Raw genomic sequence first — 16,173 nt, forward strand, 5'->3', positions numbered from 1 at the left:
GCACCTAATAATTTCATAGTTCACCTTTATATCATTCATCAAAAGGTAAAGGAATCAATCCATGAGGGAAACTACTATGCTACACTGGATTTTTAACCAAAAAGGAAGAAAAAGCTGATGAAGTAGAAATGATAAATACCTTGGGGTAAGTGGCCACTCTGAGAATTTAAGGAGTGGAAAGTTGACACTCACCCTAGACTTGAGCGAAAATAGATCTCAGAGACTCCAGGGAATTAAAAGAAAAAAAGGCAGCCAAAAATTCTGTAAGAAAGAATCACCCTAAAAAGGAATGGATTAACACCCAAGAAGTAAACTGTGGAGAAACAACAAAAAAAAACACACAAAAAAAAATTCACAACACTGATAAAAAAGGAAGGCATCGTCTATTGAACATGGTGTAGATGCAGAACTAAGATGAATTTTTTCATAATTTTATTTTTAAAATTTTGAACTTAAGTATCAGACAAAATGAGTATTTCCATATACATTGTAGAACAGTTTTGTACAATAACCTGTGAATTTTTATGTATGGATTACTTTTCTTACTTATACGAGAAATTCAACATGCAACTTTCAAAGTTATTTCTATGTATGTGTCATTCTGCCCTGTTTTCATCTGTGCATTTTAAAAAATGTTTCATTGATCTTCCTTTTTTGGGGGGGGGGGAGGAAGTTACCCTATCTAAAATTTCTTATGCACATACACACATATTTTTAACCCTTCTTACAAATATATTTAATCAAGTATAACAAAATTCTCCCACTGCCAAGTCCAAAAATGTATGTTGTTTTTTTTCTATCATGAAGTGAGTTGCATGTTTTATCAGGGGTCCTCTGAAATCATGGTTGGTCACTTCAATGATCAGAAGTAATAAGATTTTGGGGCGGCAGGTGGCACAGTGAGTAAGAGTACCGGCCCCAGAGTCGGGAGACCTGGGTTCAAATCTGGGCCCAGATACTTAGCATCACACCCAGAAACAACTGGCCGTGTAATCTTGAGCAAGTTACTTAACTCCAGTTGCTTAAAAAAAAAGTAATAAGATTTTTAAAAGGCACGTAAAGAAGAAGAAAACAAGAAAAGATAATGTCAGATAAGTATAAAAGTATGTAGCATGGTCCTATAAGGATAATGTAAAAAGACCTGAAGTCTAAAGTAAACTGAGGCTAGCAAAGAAAGTTAAAAACAGAACAGGGTTTAGATTTTTTTATAGCTATGATCAAGGCAAAAAGGAAAGATTGGGGCAGCTAAATGGTACAGTGAATAGAGCACTGGCCCTGGAGTCAGGAGGGCCTGAGTTCAAATCCAGCCTTAGTCACTTAACACTTACTAGCCATGTGACCTTGGGGAAGTCACTTAACCCCAGTTTCCTGGCCTTCTTCCTCCTCCAAAAAAAAGGATCAGAGAAGAGACAGAACCATAGGTTGCAGTGAAAAGGGTGGCAATAACAGATTTTGGAAAGAAGACAGTTGGTACTCAAAGAACTAATGAATGGAACTGCAATATCAACTTAGTGATTTTTGAATGGTTATGAACAATGAGAGGTGTCTCAAGGTCAAAGAAGCAAGAGTGTTTTAATTTTTTTTAAACAGGAAGAAAATGTAGTCTCTTTAGGCCAGTGTGCTTGTTTTCAATTTCTAGAAAACCTGTAGAATATCTTGTTAAAAAATAGCTAGTGAACGTCTAGAAAATGATGATGCTAAGATTACTGAGTTAGTGTTATTTCATCAATAATAAACCAAGAAGAGGTTTGACTACACTTACTTTCTTTTTTTTTTTCCTTTTTGGGCAGGACTACTATATTGGTAGATCAGAAAAATGATGTAGATATTATCTAGATTCAAGCAAATCATCTGGAAAGGTATCTCAGGCTATTCTTGTTGACAAAGTAGCGAGATGTGTGCTAGGAAAAGATAGTCAATCTAGACTTGTGTGTTTGTCCTTCATTTTCAAAGAGGACCCTGGCATCAGGGAAATGATGATGTGACTTGCAGTTGACTTTGATTTGAGTGAGGGACGGCTGTGCAAGGTCACCAGCCTCACTTTCTCCTCCAGTCATCTGGATCCAGTGACTAGATATTCATCAGGATGACTGGAGATGACCCAGAATGCAATGGGAGACCCTGGCCCTTTTAGGCTAAGGCCTTTTCACATACTCACTAACAGTGAGATAACACCCATTAAGTGAATGGGCCTCTTTAAGAAGTGAGTGAGGGATGGCCCCTTTAATTAGAAAAAAGAAAAAAAAAATCAAACTGGGGAAGGAAGTCCCTCAGAATTGCTGTTCCAAAGAGAAACAGTTACCATTGACCTTCACTCTAAGCCAGGAGGGCCCAAAATACAGCCATTAAGTGGAGCTTGGACAGGGACCTATTATGGTCCAATCTATGAGCTTCAGAGTGAACTGGGTTTAAGGTTTTGTGAAAGAAAGAAAGAAAGGAAGGAAGGAAGAAATCTTGCCAGTAAACCCCAAGATAAGTGGGCAGCTTCTGGCCATCAAAATTTATCTTCCTCTGGAGAGGAGGAGGAGAAGGAGAGAGAAAGGAAGAGGACAAGCTGAGTTACCCAACTAGCTGGGTCCTCGTTCAGGCAGCTTAGTGTACTCACAGGCTGTGAGGCTGCTGTCCTCACATAGCCGTCCCTCACTCAAATCAAAGTCAACTGCAATTCTTCATTTCTCTGATGCCATGGTCCTCTTCAAAAACGAAGGACAAACACAACCTATCCAGACTTAGAATTAATTAAATGGCCAAGCCCAAAGAATAATCAATGATGGTTCAATATCAACTTTGAAGGAGTCTGACTTCCCCAGGGATCTGTGCTTGGCACTTGGATAAAATCATAAATAGCAGGCTTATCAAATCCACAATGACACATAGCTAAAAAAGAACACTGATACATTAGTCAGAATCCAAAAAGTCATCAACAAGTCAAAATTTTGGATAGATTCTAATTAAATTTAATAGGATAAACATACTATACTTAAGTTCAAAAAATCAGCTTCACAAGCAAAAGATGAGAGAAAAATCACAACTATGAAACAGCAGAAAAGATTTTTCATTTTTGAGTCAAGAAGATCTGGGTTCAAATACAAACACTGCCACTTATCTGCATAAACTTGGGCATGTCACAACTTTTCTGGACTTGAAATCTATCCTTTCTTTCCTCTTCCTTGGATCTTACAAAACTAATTCAAAGCATTCACTAGTCACATTAAGAAAGGCATAATGCAATGCTTTAAGGCTAATGAGGAGTCAGCACCACCAAACTCTGCTTTCTTTGGTGAGACCACATCTGTAGCACCATATTATGTTTTAATTATCACAGTTTAGGAAGAATACTGATAAGCTGGAAAGCATCCAAAGGAGATAAAGCAGGATGCAAAAGGGCTTAAAAATTATGTCATATGAAGATTGGTTGAAGTAACTGGGTATTTAGTCCAGAGAAGATCTCGGGAAAGACAACAGTAGGGAGAATGACAATAATCCCTCACATACTTGAAACCAGTTATGAACAAGTGGAATTAGATTTTTGTTGGGTCCAGGGGGTAAAACTAGGAACAATGGATGGAAGCTACAGAGACAGATTCAGTCTGAAGAGAAAGAATTCCTAACAATTAGAACTACCCAAAAATGGAATGGTTTGCTTTGGAAGGAAGTAGGCTGCCCCTATAATCAAAGTCTGGATGACCACAATCTGGGTAGGGACTAGAAGGCTTCTGAGGTCCCTTCCAATCTGGACTCTGTGAAAGATCTTACCATACGCATGAAAGATTCAATGTAGTAGGAGAAGCTTTCTTTAAGGCTATATTTTGCTGTGAGTTAAATGTTTTTTCTATAATTAAAAAAATAATAAAAAAAGATTCTTGTGTTCTATGTGCTACCCAGTCAATTGTATTACTATGAAAATGTGCGGAACCAGCCCTGGAGTCAGGAGGACCTGAATTCAAATCTGACCTCAGTCACTTGACACTTACTAGCTGTGTGACCTTGTGTCCCGTCCTTGGGGACCAAGTTATTCGTGGGGCCTAGGAGGACCCAGCCTGCAAAGGAATGGGTGGGAAAGAAGGAGAGAGACCAAGCGAGTTTTTTTCAAGGTCTGATGAAGAGAGATCTTTATTGCTGGTAAACAGGACTTATATACTCTTTGAAGAAGTGGTCGGGGAGAGGGATTCTTGTAAACAACTGTTGAAACATTTTGTGGTTAGAACACCTGGTGCCGAAACACTCTGTGGTCAGCAGATTCACGTGGGGGGGGGGGGGGGGGGGTGGCCTTCCTACAGGGGGAAGGGTACTTGGCCCTAAGGCCTTGGTTGCTAACAACCTTGGGCAAGTTACTTAACCCCAATTGCCTTGCCTTCTCCCCTCAAAAAGAAAAGAAAAGAAAATGTGTTCTACCATAAAGAATTGCTTGCAAAGTCTATTTCCCTTCTAATATTTTCATCAATAATAACTTTCACATGTGTGCAGCTCATTCTCACAAAAAGGAAAATGTAGATATCTGGTTCAATAGATAACAACATTAATTATAATAACAGCTAATATTTATATGGTATTTACTAAGAGCCAGGCACTATGCTAAGCATTTTACAATTATTATCTCACTAGGTCCTCTCAACAACCCTGCCAGACAGGTGCTATTATTATCTTTATTTTACAGATGTGGAAAACTGAGACAAACAGAGGTAAAGTGATTTGCCCAGAGTCACAGATAAGTGTCAGAGGCCAGATTTGAACTCAGTTTTTCCTGACTCCAGGTTCAGGGTTCTATCCGCTGCACCACCTAGTTATTAATGTTTTCTTAATTACCCCTTTGGAGTTCTGTTTAATAATTTTTCTATTAGTACTTTCTTCTTAAATATCTTTTAAAAGTATTATTTAATGCTTTCAAAACTGTGTCACCTCCAGCATGGAGATATTTCCTTACTGTATCCTTGGTCTCGTCAAGTCACCCTTCCCAGCTTTGTTTTAAATGCCATTTCAACTTCCTCAAATATAATGAGGGAAGGAGTTATTAAGGTCCAAGGGTTACAGCTCTGTCACAGACAACAGAAAGATTACAGAACTGCAAATTACTTCCACTTTCTGTTTGTTGCCCTCCTACTGGTTTTATCCATCAATGCTCTCAGGATGATATGGTTCAGTTGGGTCTGAGAGCACATTTTCATGCCCACTATTCTTCCTTGATTTATGAGGTGATATAGATCACAATCTTTTACCACCTTTCTCCATAATGTTTTGTGAACAACTCTGTATTTGGAACTGGAGTTGCCTTTGGTTGCCATGTCTCTCCACTTCCCAAAGGGAGCAATCATCTGGTTAAAATGGTTCTTGAGAGCTTTGGCCTCCTTATTATGGGTATTCCTTTATGCTGGCTAAGTTTTTTTTGCAGGAAATGGTGATAATTAAAATAGTTGCTTTTTTTTTTACATTTCCCATTTTTGGTGCACAAATAGTCCATTCCAATAAGTCAGGTTGGAGCTATTAGATCTTTATCCTTTCTTCAAATTTGATGTTAATTTTTACCTTTTACCTAACTAGGCCTGACTACAGATAGCTGATTCTTATAAAGCTTCCACATTAGTAAAGAGCTGGTTCTTGTCTGTTAAATAGAATCATTTTTTTTTGAAAGGTAGTTTCATGTTCACTGGATCCATTTCTTTCCAACTCACTACTTATGATAAGTGGATGTGATGTTTCAGAGTAATCCTTAAGTCTTTGACTTCTTTCTCTTCTCAAACCTGATTTCTATTTTTCAACATGTTTTTCACCCTTGTGCCCACATTCACCTTGAAGTTAACAAGTAATAGCTGAGTTAATCAGAAAACACAAAGAATCAAAAATTGTACAAATTCTGTTACCAGAAATATCCTCAAGTCTCTCCCTTTTGGTACATTCTCTATACCACCACTGCCAAAGTGATTTACCTTAAGTGTGAATTTGACTATGTTAAGCACTCAATAAAACCCAGCGTGGTCTTCTACTGCCACTAGAATCAAACATACCCTCCTCTATTTAACTTTTAAAGCCCTTCACAACCTTGCCCCTACCTATCAGTTTCTTTTTCTCTCTTTCTTATGCAGCCAGACTGGCCTCCTTCCTGTTCCTCACACCTGATACTCCATCTCCTACTTCTTTGCCTTTGCACTGGTTGCCTGTCCTCCCCCTCCCCCCCACCACACCCCCAGCCATGCTTGGAACACACATCCTCTTTACCTTCACCTGAATTACTCTCTTCCCTCAAAATACTGCTCAAGCTCCCCCTTCTACATGAAACTTTTCCTGATTCCCTCAACTACTAGTTCCTTCATCTCAAACTACCTTGTATTTAATTAACCTTTACTTATTTAGATTAATTTGCTGTATTTATAGATTTGTGTCCCCAACTAGAATGTAAGCTCTTTATAGATAGGAGCTATTTCATTTATTATATTTGTATGGAACAGTGCCTGACAAAGTGTCATCTCCAGCAGGAAAAGTTTTCTTACTGTGTACTTGTTCTGGTCTGGTCCAGGCCATCTTTCCCAGCTAAATTTTAAATACCACTGAAAAGCACTTAATAAATGCTTATGCTTGATTTCTAGCACAGCAGAACTTACCAATATTCAAAATCCACTGACACAGACATAATCAGTTCCTTCTCTGGCTTCAAATATGTGCCACCTGTCACTTAACAGGCAGATGATGTCTAATTAGGTTGTCAATTGACTGGAAATGGGTAAAACAAACTAAAGGACAAGGGTCTGAATTCAGTCTGAAGTGATGCCAGGTGACCTAGCCCTGAACTGGCCTCAGTTTAGATAACCCCTAAGTAGAAAGGTAAGTTTTCAAAGCTATCCCCAAGAAGTTCCTACATATATATAATATCAATTATTATTAATCCTTCTCATGACAAATTCCCATAGTGCCACCCAGATGTGGCACTAGTAGTTCTGTACTAAATACCCATCAATATGCCCCATCTGAGAAATATGACAAGAAATCCATCATTTTTAGTTAAGAGAAAAGCTGAAGATATCAGAAACAGCTCTAACACCTGCATTCTCTTAATTCAAGTTCCATTTTGGGATAAATGAAGCACTTGTAAATCATTTAAAAATCAACAAAAGTAGGCTTACTCCATACCAATACAGCAAGGATATGTAAGAAACATACACTGGCACTTAGCTTTCCTCATCTCCACATGGAAATGTAACTGGTCATCAGAGCAAGATATGGTAAAGGACATGGTAACTCACTGGGTCTACAGAAATCCACCAAATTCAAAGGGCCCTGACTGCCCATAACTGCAGCTCTTTGTGCTTTTAGATTACCACTGAAAAGAGTTTTGTTTTGTTTTTTAAACAAAGCAAGACTCTCCAGATGCTCCTGTTGCCATTCCACTTCTCCCTCTGCCTGACAACCAAAAACCTGTTCTTTGTCCTCATCATGACCTCCAATTATGAACTCCTTGAAGGCAAGTGATTATCTTTTGTAACTCTAGTGCTTAGCACAGTGCCCAGCACCTAGCATACATTTAAAAAAATGTTTATTGACTGAATGAATCCCTTAGTTCTTTCAAAGACCCTCTACCCCAGCAGTGTCTACACTTTCCCTCCTTCTCTTATTAAACCAGCTGAACTTTACACTGTATTCTTCTCTTTGAATCCCTTGCCCCCTTATCCTATCATTGGTCTTGCCCTGCCAAGTCTCTACTTCTCTGAGTTTAATTCTTGCATCTATGAAATGATGGGGTTTGACTAGCTCAGGTTTTTGTGGTTAGGGGGTCCCTGAACATGGGATGGGAAAAATTTTACATCTTAATTGCAATATAATTGGTCTCTTTTGTAATCCTATTTTGTTTTATTCATTTAAAAATATTATTCTTGAGAGGGGAGGGGTCCACAGGCTCCATCAGTTTGGCAAAGGTCCATGACATTCAAAATTTCAGAACGCCATCTCTTATGGTCACTGAGGTCCCTTCCAGCTCTAAATTCAAGCTCCTATGACTTTATATCTGAAACATCCAAAAGGCAGGTACTGCTAGGCCATCCTTTCAAAGAAGCCAAGTGATGTAACTTCTATTTTCTATATAGAAACTTATAAAGCAACACAAATTCACACTCTCTTTTGAAAGGAACTCACAATCAACAGTGGATTTACAGCGAAACACAATTGATAGATGCCATTTTGAGGTGGTGCAAAGGCAAAAAAAAGCACAATAAGCATTAAAAGTTTCCTTCTAATATTTCAAACTTCCAAAAGGAACTGTATTAACCTCCAAATTATACTTTTACGAAAATTTTACTTAGAGTAGGCTATAAAAACATCTTGGGAATGCAAAGCCTCTGAAACAGCCAAGCGGCTGGGCCAAGGTTACCGCAGTGACTCAAGTGTCAAACTCTGCATGGGCATGCGGAGACACGGGCCCGTGGTAGGAGGGCAAGTTCTCAGACTGAGGTGCTACTGACCTGGGCCGGGGTGAGCAATGGGGGGATGGTGTCCCGGGGTGGTCCAGGCTCTAGGCTTCCCCCTCTCAGCAAGGATGCCCATTCCCTAAAGTACTCGCGCAAGGAGAAGCCTAAGTTAAATGCATGAAGACAAGCAGTACCCTCCCCAGGGGCACATCGCCGTACTCCGTCAGTGTGTCCACCCCGGGGTACAGGAGAGCAGAGGTGGGGAGAGGGAGGGGGCAGTTCACATGACTCTGCAGTCCGGCGGCTGCTGAGGACAGGGCAGAACCAGGGACACCGGCTCTGCCGCATCGCGGGTACGGCCGGAGGGAGGCGCGCTCCCGAGGGGAGGCACTCTGAAAGTAGGGGGAGGGGAGGAAGAGGGAGGCGCGCTTAATGGGGGGAGGGGCCGTGCCAAGGTTGGGACAGAAGTTCCTCCAGCCCCCGGGGACTGAGGGAAAGTTCGTGACTCTCAGGCGTGGCGCCAGTTCTTGCCCCCGGCGGGGCGGGAAGGAGGGCTGGAGCGCAGGAGAAGGGCTCGGGGTAGAGGCTCCAGCACGATCGTTTCCCCCCACTCCCCGCCCCGTTCTCGGCACCTGAGGCCCCAGCTGCTCTCGGTCCACTTCCTCTCCCTCGCCCGCACTTTACCCACCCGGAGGTGAAATCCTGCTGCACACTCAGCAGCCTCTCTTTCAGGGTCTCCAGCATCTTCGCCGCCGCTGCCGCCGGGGTCTCGTCCTCTTCCTGCTCCCCCTCCCCTCCGTCTAGGGTAGCCCCCTACCCCACAACTGTCACCCGCATACACATCCTCACGCCCTGGCCCCGCTCCCCTCACACCGCCCCGTGCGGCCAGCGCTCTGCCCTCCGCTACGGGACAGCAGCCGCAGCCCCCACCTTCCGCGTTCTCCGCCCCCCACCCCGGTAGCCACGCCCCCACCCCGCCCCCGCGCAGCCGTAATAGATCCAGTCTTGGCTCAAAATTAGCTGAGGCTGCATCGAGGCGGGCCGGGAAGCTTGGGAAGGCCGAGGAAGGGCGCACCGCGCGTGCGCGCCCCCGCCGCGCCTCCCGCCCGCGCGCCGGGAAAGCCGCTCTGCGGATTTCAGTCACACACTCCCAGCCCCCAGCCCTCCAAAAAGTGCGGAGCTCCGCGAAAATTGTTCATGGCTTTCTGCAGCTGTAAAAGAACAGCTAGGCGCCGGGCCTGGAGTCAGGAAGACCCTGACTCCAAAGGTTATCTTAGACACTTAGCTGTGTCTCCCTTGGTGAGTCACTTAACCCTCTTTGCCTCAGTTTCCTCATCTGTAAAAAGGGCTGGAGAAGGAAATGGCAAACCACCCCCAGTAACTTTACCAAAAAGGCCTCAATATAGGATCAAGAAAAGTCGAACTAGACTAAAAAAGAGTGACAAGAGCTGACAATGGTTCCTACATAACATTGATGCAAACATTATAAGTGTTATCTATCATTAGAGATGAAGAAACCGATGCTTAGAGACATTCTGATGACCTGCCTACAGGGCCCCCATGGCTGTATACACAGAAGTGCACGATGTCAACCGTTTACCAAAGGTTTGGTCCAAAGAAACAAACAGAATCAGTTTCCCCCTTGACAGAAGGTTTGCCCTGGAACAAGCGGAACGGGGTTCACCTTAGCAAAGGTTTGGCCAAGGAATAAACAGAATCAGGCTGTACATGGGCTTGTTTATTCTCATTAAGCCAGAGAATCATGCGTGATGGAGTCAGAAAATAGCTGCTCAAAGGTAGACAGAGCAATCCCAACTCAGGATGCCAGTGTCAACCCAAAATTATTGTCTCCATATATGTTTAACCATAATGTGAGAAAGGAATTTTTTTTTTTTTTTGCTTTTTGGAGGGCAATTGGGGTTAAGTGACTTGCCCAAGGTTTTGTGTGTGTGTGTGTTAAGTGAATGAGGCTGGATTTGAACTCAGGTCCTCCTGACTCTTAAGAGCCAGTGCTCTATTCACTGTGCCACCTAGCCGCCCCAAGAAAGAAATTTCTTAACGGAATAGGTTGTAAATACAGTAAAATAAAAGAATGACAAGATAGCACTTGAAATTATAGATCCAGGATATCTATGTTTCTTTTACCATTATTATAACAATATAACATAAGAAAAGCCCCATTATTCAAGATAGTGTCTGGTTCAAGGTGTCTTGGTAGTTATAAACAGAAAAATACTGGTCAGCTTCATCTGGCCTTGTAGTTGCTGACACAGGAAGAGGCATTTTGGGTTCACTTAGCAAAGCAAAGCATGTCTGTTGTGCCAGAGCACACAAAGTATTATGGTAGGTTAAGCTCAGAATGGGTCAGAATGCCTTTCTCCTGATTGGCCAATCCAGGTTTTAGGCCTTTCTTAGGGGATGGGGGGCACCAAATGATTTATAATGCATGTACACACACACACACACAACACACTGGAAAGCACTTTGCATATATCACCTTGTTTGATCCTTACAAAATCCCATGAGAGAGATATTATTCCTCAATTAACACATAAGAAAACTGAGGCTGAGTTTTAAACTGTTTTCACAGAGTGAGGAGTAGGGGGGCAGAAAACTGAAATAAAGAAAGGAAACTGCATTAAGACTTGGAACACAAAAGCAAAAATAGATCTAATTAAAAGAGATGAAGAAGGAAACTGTATCTTGCTGAAAGGTACCATAGGCAATGAAGTCATATCAATACTGAGCATTTATACACCAAATGGTATAGTATCTAAATTTTTTAAGAACTTGGATGAGTTACAGGAGGAAGTAGATAATAAAACTATATTAGTGGGGAACTTCAGCTTTCCCCTCTCAGAATTAGATAAATCTAACCAAAAAATAAACAAGAGGTCAAGGAGGTAAATAAAATTCTGGAAAAGTTAGATATGACAGATCTCTGGAGAAAATGGAATGGGAATAAAAAGGAATATACCTTTTTCTTAGACATACATGTCACCTATACAAAAACTTACCATTGATTAGGACAGGAGCTAGGTACCTTCAACCTCGGGGCCTTGTGTGGCCCTCTAGGTCCTCAAGAGCAGTCATTTGACTGAATCCAAATTTCATAGAATGAATCACCTTAATAAAAAGATTTTTTCTATAAAACTTGGAATCTGTAAAAAGGTGGCATTCAGGAACCTAGAAGGCCACATGTGGGTTCTCCAACCCGGATTAGGACATAAAAACTTCACAACTAAATGCAAAAATAATAAACACATCCTTTTCAGGTCACAATGCAATAAAAATTACATTCAATAATGGATGATGAAAAGAGAGATTAAAAATTAATTGGAAATTAAATAATTTAATCCTAAAAAAGTGGATCAATGAACAAATCACAGAAAAATACTTTCACTTAAAAAATGACAGCAGTGAGACAGCATACCAAAAGTTATGGGATGTTGCCAAAGAGACATGAAAAAATTTATATCTCTAATTGCTTGCATCAATAAAATAGAGAAAAAGCAGATCATTAAATTAGGCATGTAACTAAAAAAACTAAAGAACAAATTAAAAATCCCCAAGTAAAGGCCAAATTGGAAATCCTGAAAATCAAAGGAGAGATTAGTAAAATTGAAAGTGCCATTGAACCAATAAATAAAACTAGAAGGCAGTTCTATGAAGAAAAAAAAAACCACACAAAAATAGATAAAGCATTGGTTAATTTGATTTTTTTTTTAAAAAGGGAAAGAAGAAAACCAAATTACTAGTATGAGAAATAAAAAGGGTGACCTACCACCAATGAAGAGGAAATTGAGACAATTGTTAGGAGTCATTTTGCCCAATTATATGCCAATAAATTTGACAATCTAAATGAAGTAGATGAATATCTACAAAAATATGAATTGCCCAGATTAACAAAAGAAGAAATAAAATATTTAAATAACTCAATCTTAGAAAAAGAAACAAGTCGTCAAAGAACTTCCTAAGAAAAAATCCCCAGTACCAGATGGATTCATAAGCGAATTCTACCAAACATTTAATGAACAAATAATCCCAATATTATATAAACTATTTGGAAAAATAGATGAAAAAGGAGTCCTACCAAATTCCTTTTATGAAACAAATATGATGCTGATACCCAAACTGGGAAAAGCCAAAACAGAATGAAAACTGTAAACCAATTTCTCTAATGAATATTAATACAAATTTTTTTAATAAAATAAAAGCAAAGAGATTACAGTGATATATCACAAGGATCATACACTATGACCAGGTAGGATTTATATCAGGAATTCAGGGCTGGTTCAATATTAGGGAAACTATCAGCATAATTAACCATATCAATAACAAAACCAACAGAAATCATGTAATTATCTCAATAGATGCAGAAAAAGCTTTTGACAAAATACAGCCAGCACCCATTCTGATTAAAAACACGAGAGGGCATAGGAATAAGTAGAGCTTACCTTAACATGATAAGTAATGTTTATCTAAAACCATCAACAAGCATTATCTGTAATGGGGAATAATCTAGAAGCCTTCTCAACACAATCAGGGATGAAACAAGGATATCCATTATCACCTCTATTATTTAATAGTGTTCTAGAAATGTTAGCTATAGCAACAAGAGAAGAAAAAGAAATCGAAGGAATTAGAATAGGTAATGGGGAAACAAAGCTATCACTCTGCAGATGATAATAATTTTATACTTAGAAAATCCTACAGAACCACTTTAAAAAGTACCAGAAATTAACAACTTTAGCAAAGTTGCAGTATATAAAATAAACCCACATAAAAAAGCATTTTTATATATTACTAACAAAACCTAGCAGTAAGAGAAAGAGAAATTCCATTTAAAATAACTGTAGACAATTTAAAATACTTGAGAGTCTGCCTGCCAAGATAAATCCAGGAACTATATGAACACAACTATAAAATACTTTCCACACAGTGTCAAATCTTAATAATTGGAAGGATATTAATTGCTCATGGGTAGGCCAAATCAATATAATAAAAATGACAATTCTACCTAAATTAATGTATTTATTCAGTGCCATACCAATAAAACTACCAAAAATTATTTTATAGAGCTAGAAAAAAATTAACAAAATTCATGTGGAAGAACAAAAGCTGAAGGATATCAAGGGAATTAATAAAAAAAATGTGAAAGAAGGGGGTATAGACTCAAACTGTATTATAAAAGTGGTAATTATCTAAACAATCTGGTATTGACTACAAGATAAACAAGATAAAGTGGAGGATCAATGGAATAGATTAGGTACAAATTATGTTAAATGACCATAATAATCCAGTATATGATAAACCCAAAGATCCAAGCTTTTGGTACAAAAACTCACTAATTACCCAAAACTAGGAAAACTGAAAAACAGTATGGCAGACACTAGGTATAGACCAAAATCTCATACTGTATACCAAAATAAGATCAAAGTGGGTACTTATTTACACATAAAGGGTGAGACCATAAGCAGATTAAAAGAGCATGGAATAGTTTATTTGTCAGATTTATGACTAAGGGAAAAATTTAAGACCAAAGATGTTACAGAGAACATCACTAAATGTAAAATAATTTTGATCATATGAAATTTAAAAGCTTTTGTACAAACAAAACCAATGCAAACAAAATAATAGGAAAGCAAAAAACTGGGGAAAATTTTTTGCAACAAATATCTCTGATAAAGGACTCATTTCTCAAGTATATAGAGAACTGAGTAAAATTTATAAAAATATAAGTCATTCCCCAATTGATAAATGTCAAAGGATATGAACAGTTTTCAGATAAAGAAATCAAAGCTATCTATAGGCATATGAAAAAAATGCTCTAAATCACTATTGATTAAAGAAATGCAAATTAAAATAACCCTGAGGTACCACCTCATACCTATTAGAATGACTAATATGACAAAAAAGGAAAATGTTGGATGTTGGAGTTATTATTGGAAAACTGGGACACTAATGCACTGTTGTTAGACACTGTTGTGAACTGATCTGCCATTCTAGAGAGCAATTTGGAACTATGCCCAAAGGGTAATTGGTAATTGGTATTACCCTTTGATCCATCAATAACAATGTTATGTATGTATTCTCAAGACATCCAAAAAAGGGGGAAAAGACCTATTTGTACAAAAATATTCACAAGAGCTCTTTTTTTGGTGGCTAAGAATTGGGAATCAGAGGGATGACTATCAGTTGGGGAATGGCTAAATAAGCTGTGGTATATGATTGTAATGGAAGAATGTTGTGCCATAAGAAATTACAAGCAAGATGATTTCAGAAAAACCTGGAAATATTTACATGAACTGATGCATAGTAAGTTAAGTAGAACCAGGAGAACATTGTACACAGTAACAGCAATATTGTTTGATGAAGAACTGCCAATAACTTAACTATTTTCAGCAAGACAATGATCCAAGGCAATCCCAAAGGACTCATGATGAAGCATACTATCCACTTCCAGAGAAAGAACTGCTATTGATTGAATAGAGACTGAAGCATGCTATTTTTCACTTTCTTTCTTTCCTTTTTTCCTTTTATTTGAGTCGTACAAAATGACTAATATGGAAATGTTTTACATGATTGCACATGTATAACCTTTAGCTGATTACTTACCATCTCAGGGAGTAAGGAGGGGAAGGAAGAATGGAGAGACAGAATTTGGAACTCAAACCTTTAAATAAAAATTTTATTAAATGAAAAGAACAAAAAAAGACCTGGAACATCTTGTGTATGCATGCATGTACAATCATACAATGTATGTACACATATATGTATTGTACAATGTGCTTGTGTATATGTGTTTGTATATCCTTAACGCATATGTGTCTCTACTCATGCGTATGTAAGCACAAATATGCATGCATGTGCATGTAAGCATACATATGCATGCGTGCATGCACACACATATATACACACATGCAACTGTGTGTATATATGCACATAAGTATGAATAAAGGATGTTCCAAAAGTTTTAAAGCAGTTTTAAATTTAGCCTTAGTTCAGTGTTTTGAAAACCTTTGAGAACTAGCTAATATTATCAGTGTCAAAGGGGTTAGATTTGTGTATCATTGCTGGGTATCCTAGGTGATGTGAGATGCTGCACCAAGCAGGATTTTCACACTGTATCGGGTTCCTGATTTGCCTTATAGAGTCTGAATCTTTGTGACCCCATTTAGGGTTTTCTTGGCAAAGATTCTGGAGTAGCTTTGTTATTTCCTTCTCTAGTTCATTTTACAGATAAGGAAACTGAAGCAAACAGGGTTAAGTGGCTTGCTTAGGGTCACCAAGCTATTAAGAGTCTGAGGTTGGATTTGAACTCAGGTCCTCATGACTCCAGACCTAGTACTCTAGCTGCCTTATAGAACTAACAGACAGTGTGGGGGTGGGAAACCTGTGACCTCAAGGCCATGTGGCCTTCTAGGTCCTTGGGTACAGCCTTTTGACTTGGGTCTAAGTTTTACAGAACAAATCCTTTTATTAAGGGGATTTGTTCTGTGAAATTTGGATTCAGTCAAAGGGCCTCTCTTGAGGACCTACAGGGCCACATATGGCCTGGAGGCCACAGGTTCATTTTAACATTTACCAGCAAGGGGGTGTACTTTATTATTTTGTTCATTAGCAGGCAATTCCAGTGATCCCATCTTACCAAAAAACTTGGCCACTCCCATCTAAGCCTAAGGGCTTCAAAGAGCTAGTCAAAGGAAAGCCCTTGTGGTCTGGTTTCTTAGTGATACTAGAGAATGATGCAAAATGTTTTAGAACCCCAATCCCTATT

The 16,173-nt window shown here is 39.2% G+C and overlaps 1 protein-coding gene across 3 annotated transcripts in view; it reads right to left on the reverse strand.

Moving 5' to 3' along the window:
* Positions 1–9,353, reverse strand: part of DTNBP1 (dystrobrevin binding protein 1) — a 187,768-nt gene extending 178,415 nt beyond the window's left edge. The window contains exon 1 of one of the 3 annotated variants that reach the window (XM_069092444.1): positions 9,082–9,353. In XM_069092444.1, coding sequence (XP_068948545.1) covers positions 9,082–9,137 — 56 coding nt within the window. In that variant the 5' untranslated portion in view covers positions 9,138–9,353. The remainder of the gene's footprint in view (positions 1–9,081) is intronic. The other 2 variants (XM_069092443.1, XM_069092441.1) reach the window with 2 other exon arrangements.
* Positions 9,354–16,173: the final 6,820 nt, after the last annotated feature.

This window comes from Petaurus breviceps, unplaced genomic scaffold (genome assembly GCF_028583685.1).
Source record: "Petaurus breviceps papuanus isolate PSGF00001 unplaced genomic scaffold, PetGlider_PUasm1.0 190, whole genome shotgun sequence".
Classification (NCBI taxonomy): Eukaryota; Metazoa; Chordata; class Mammalia; order Diprotodontia; family Petauridae; genus Petaurus; species Petaurus breviceps.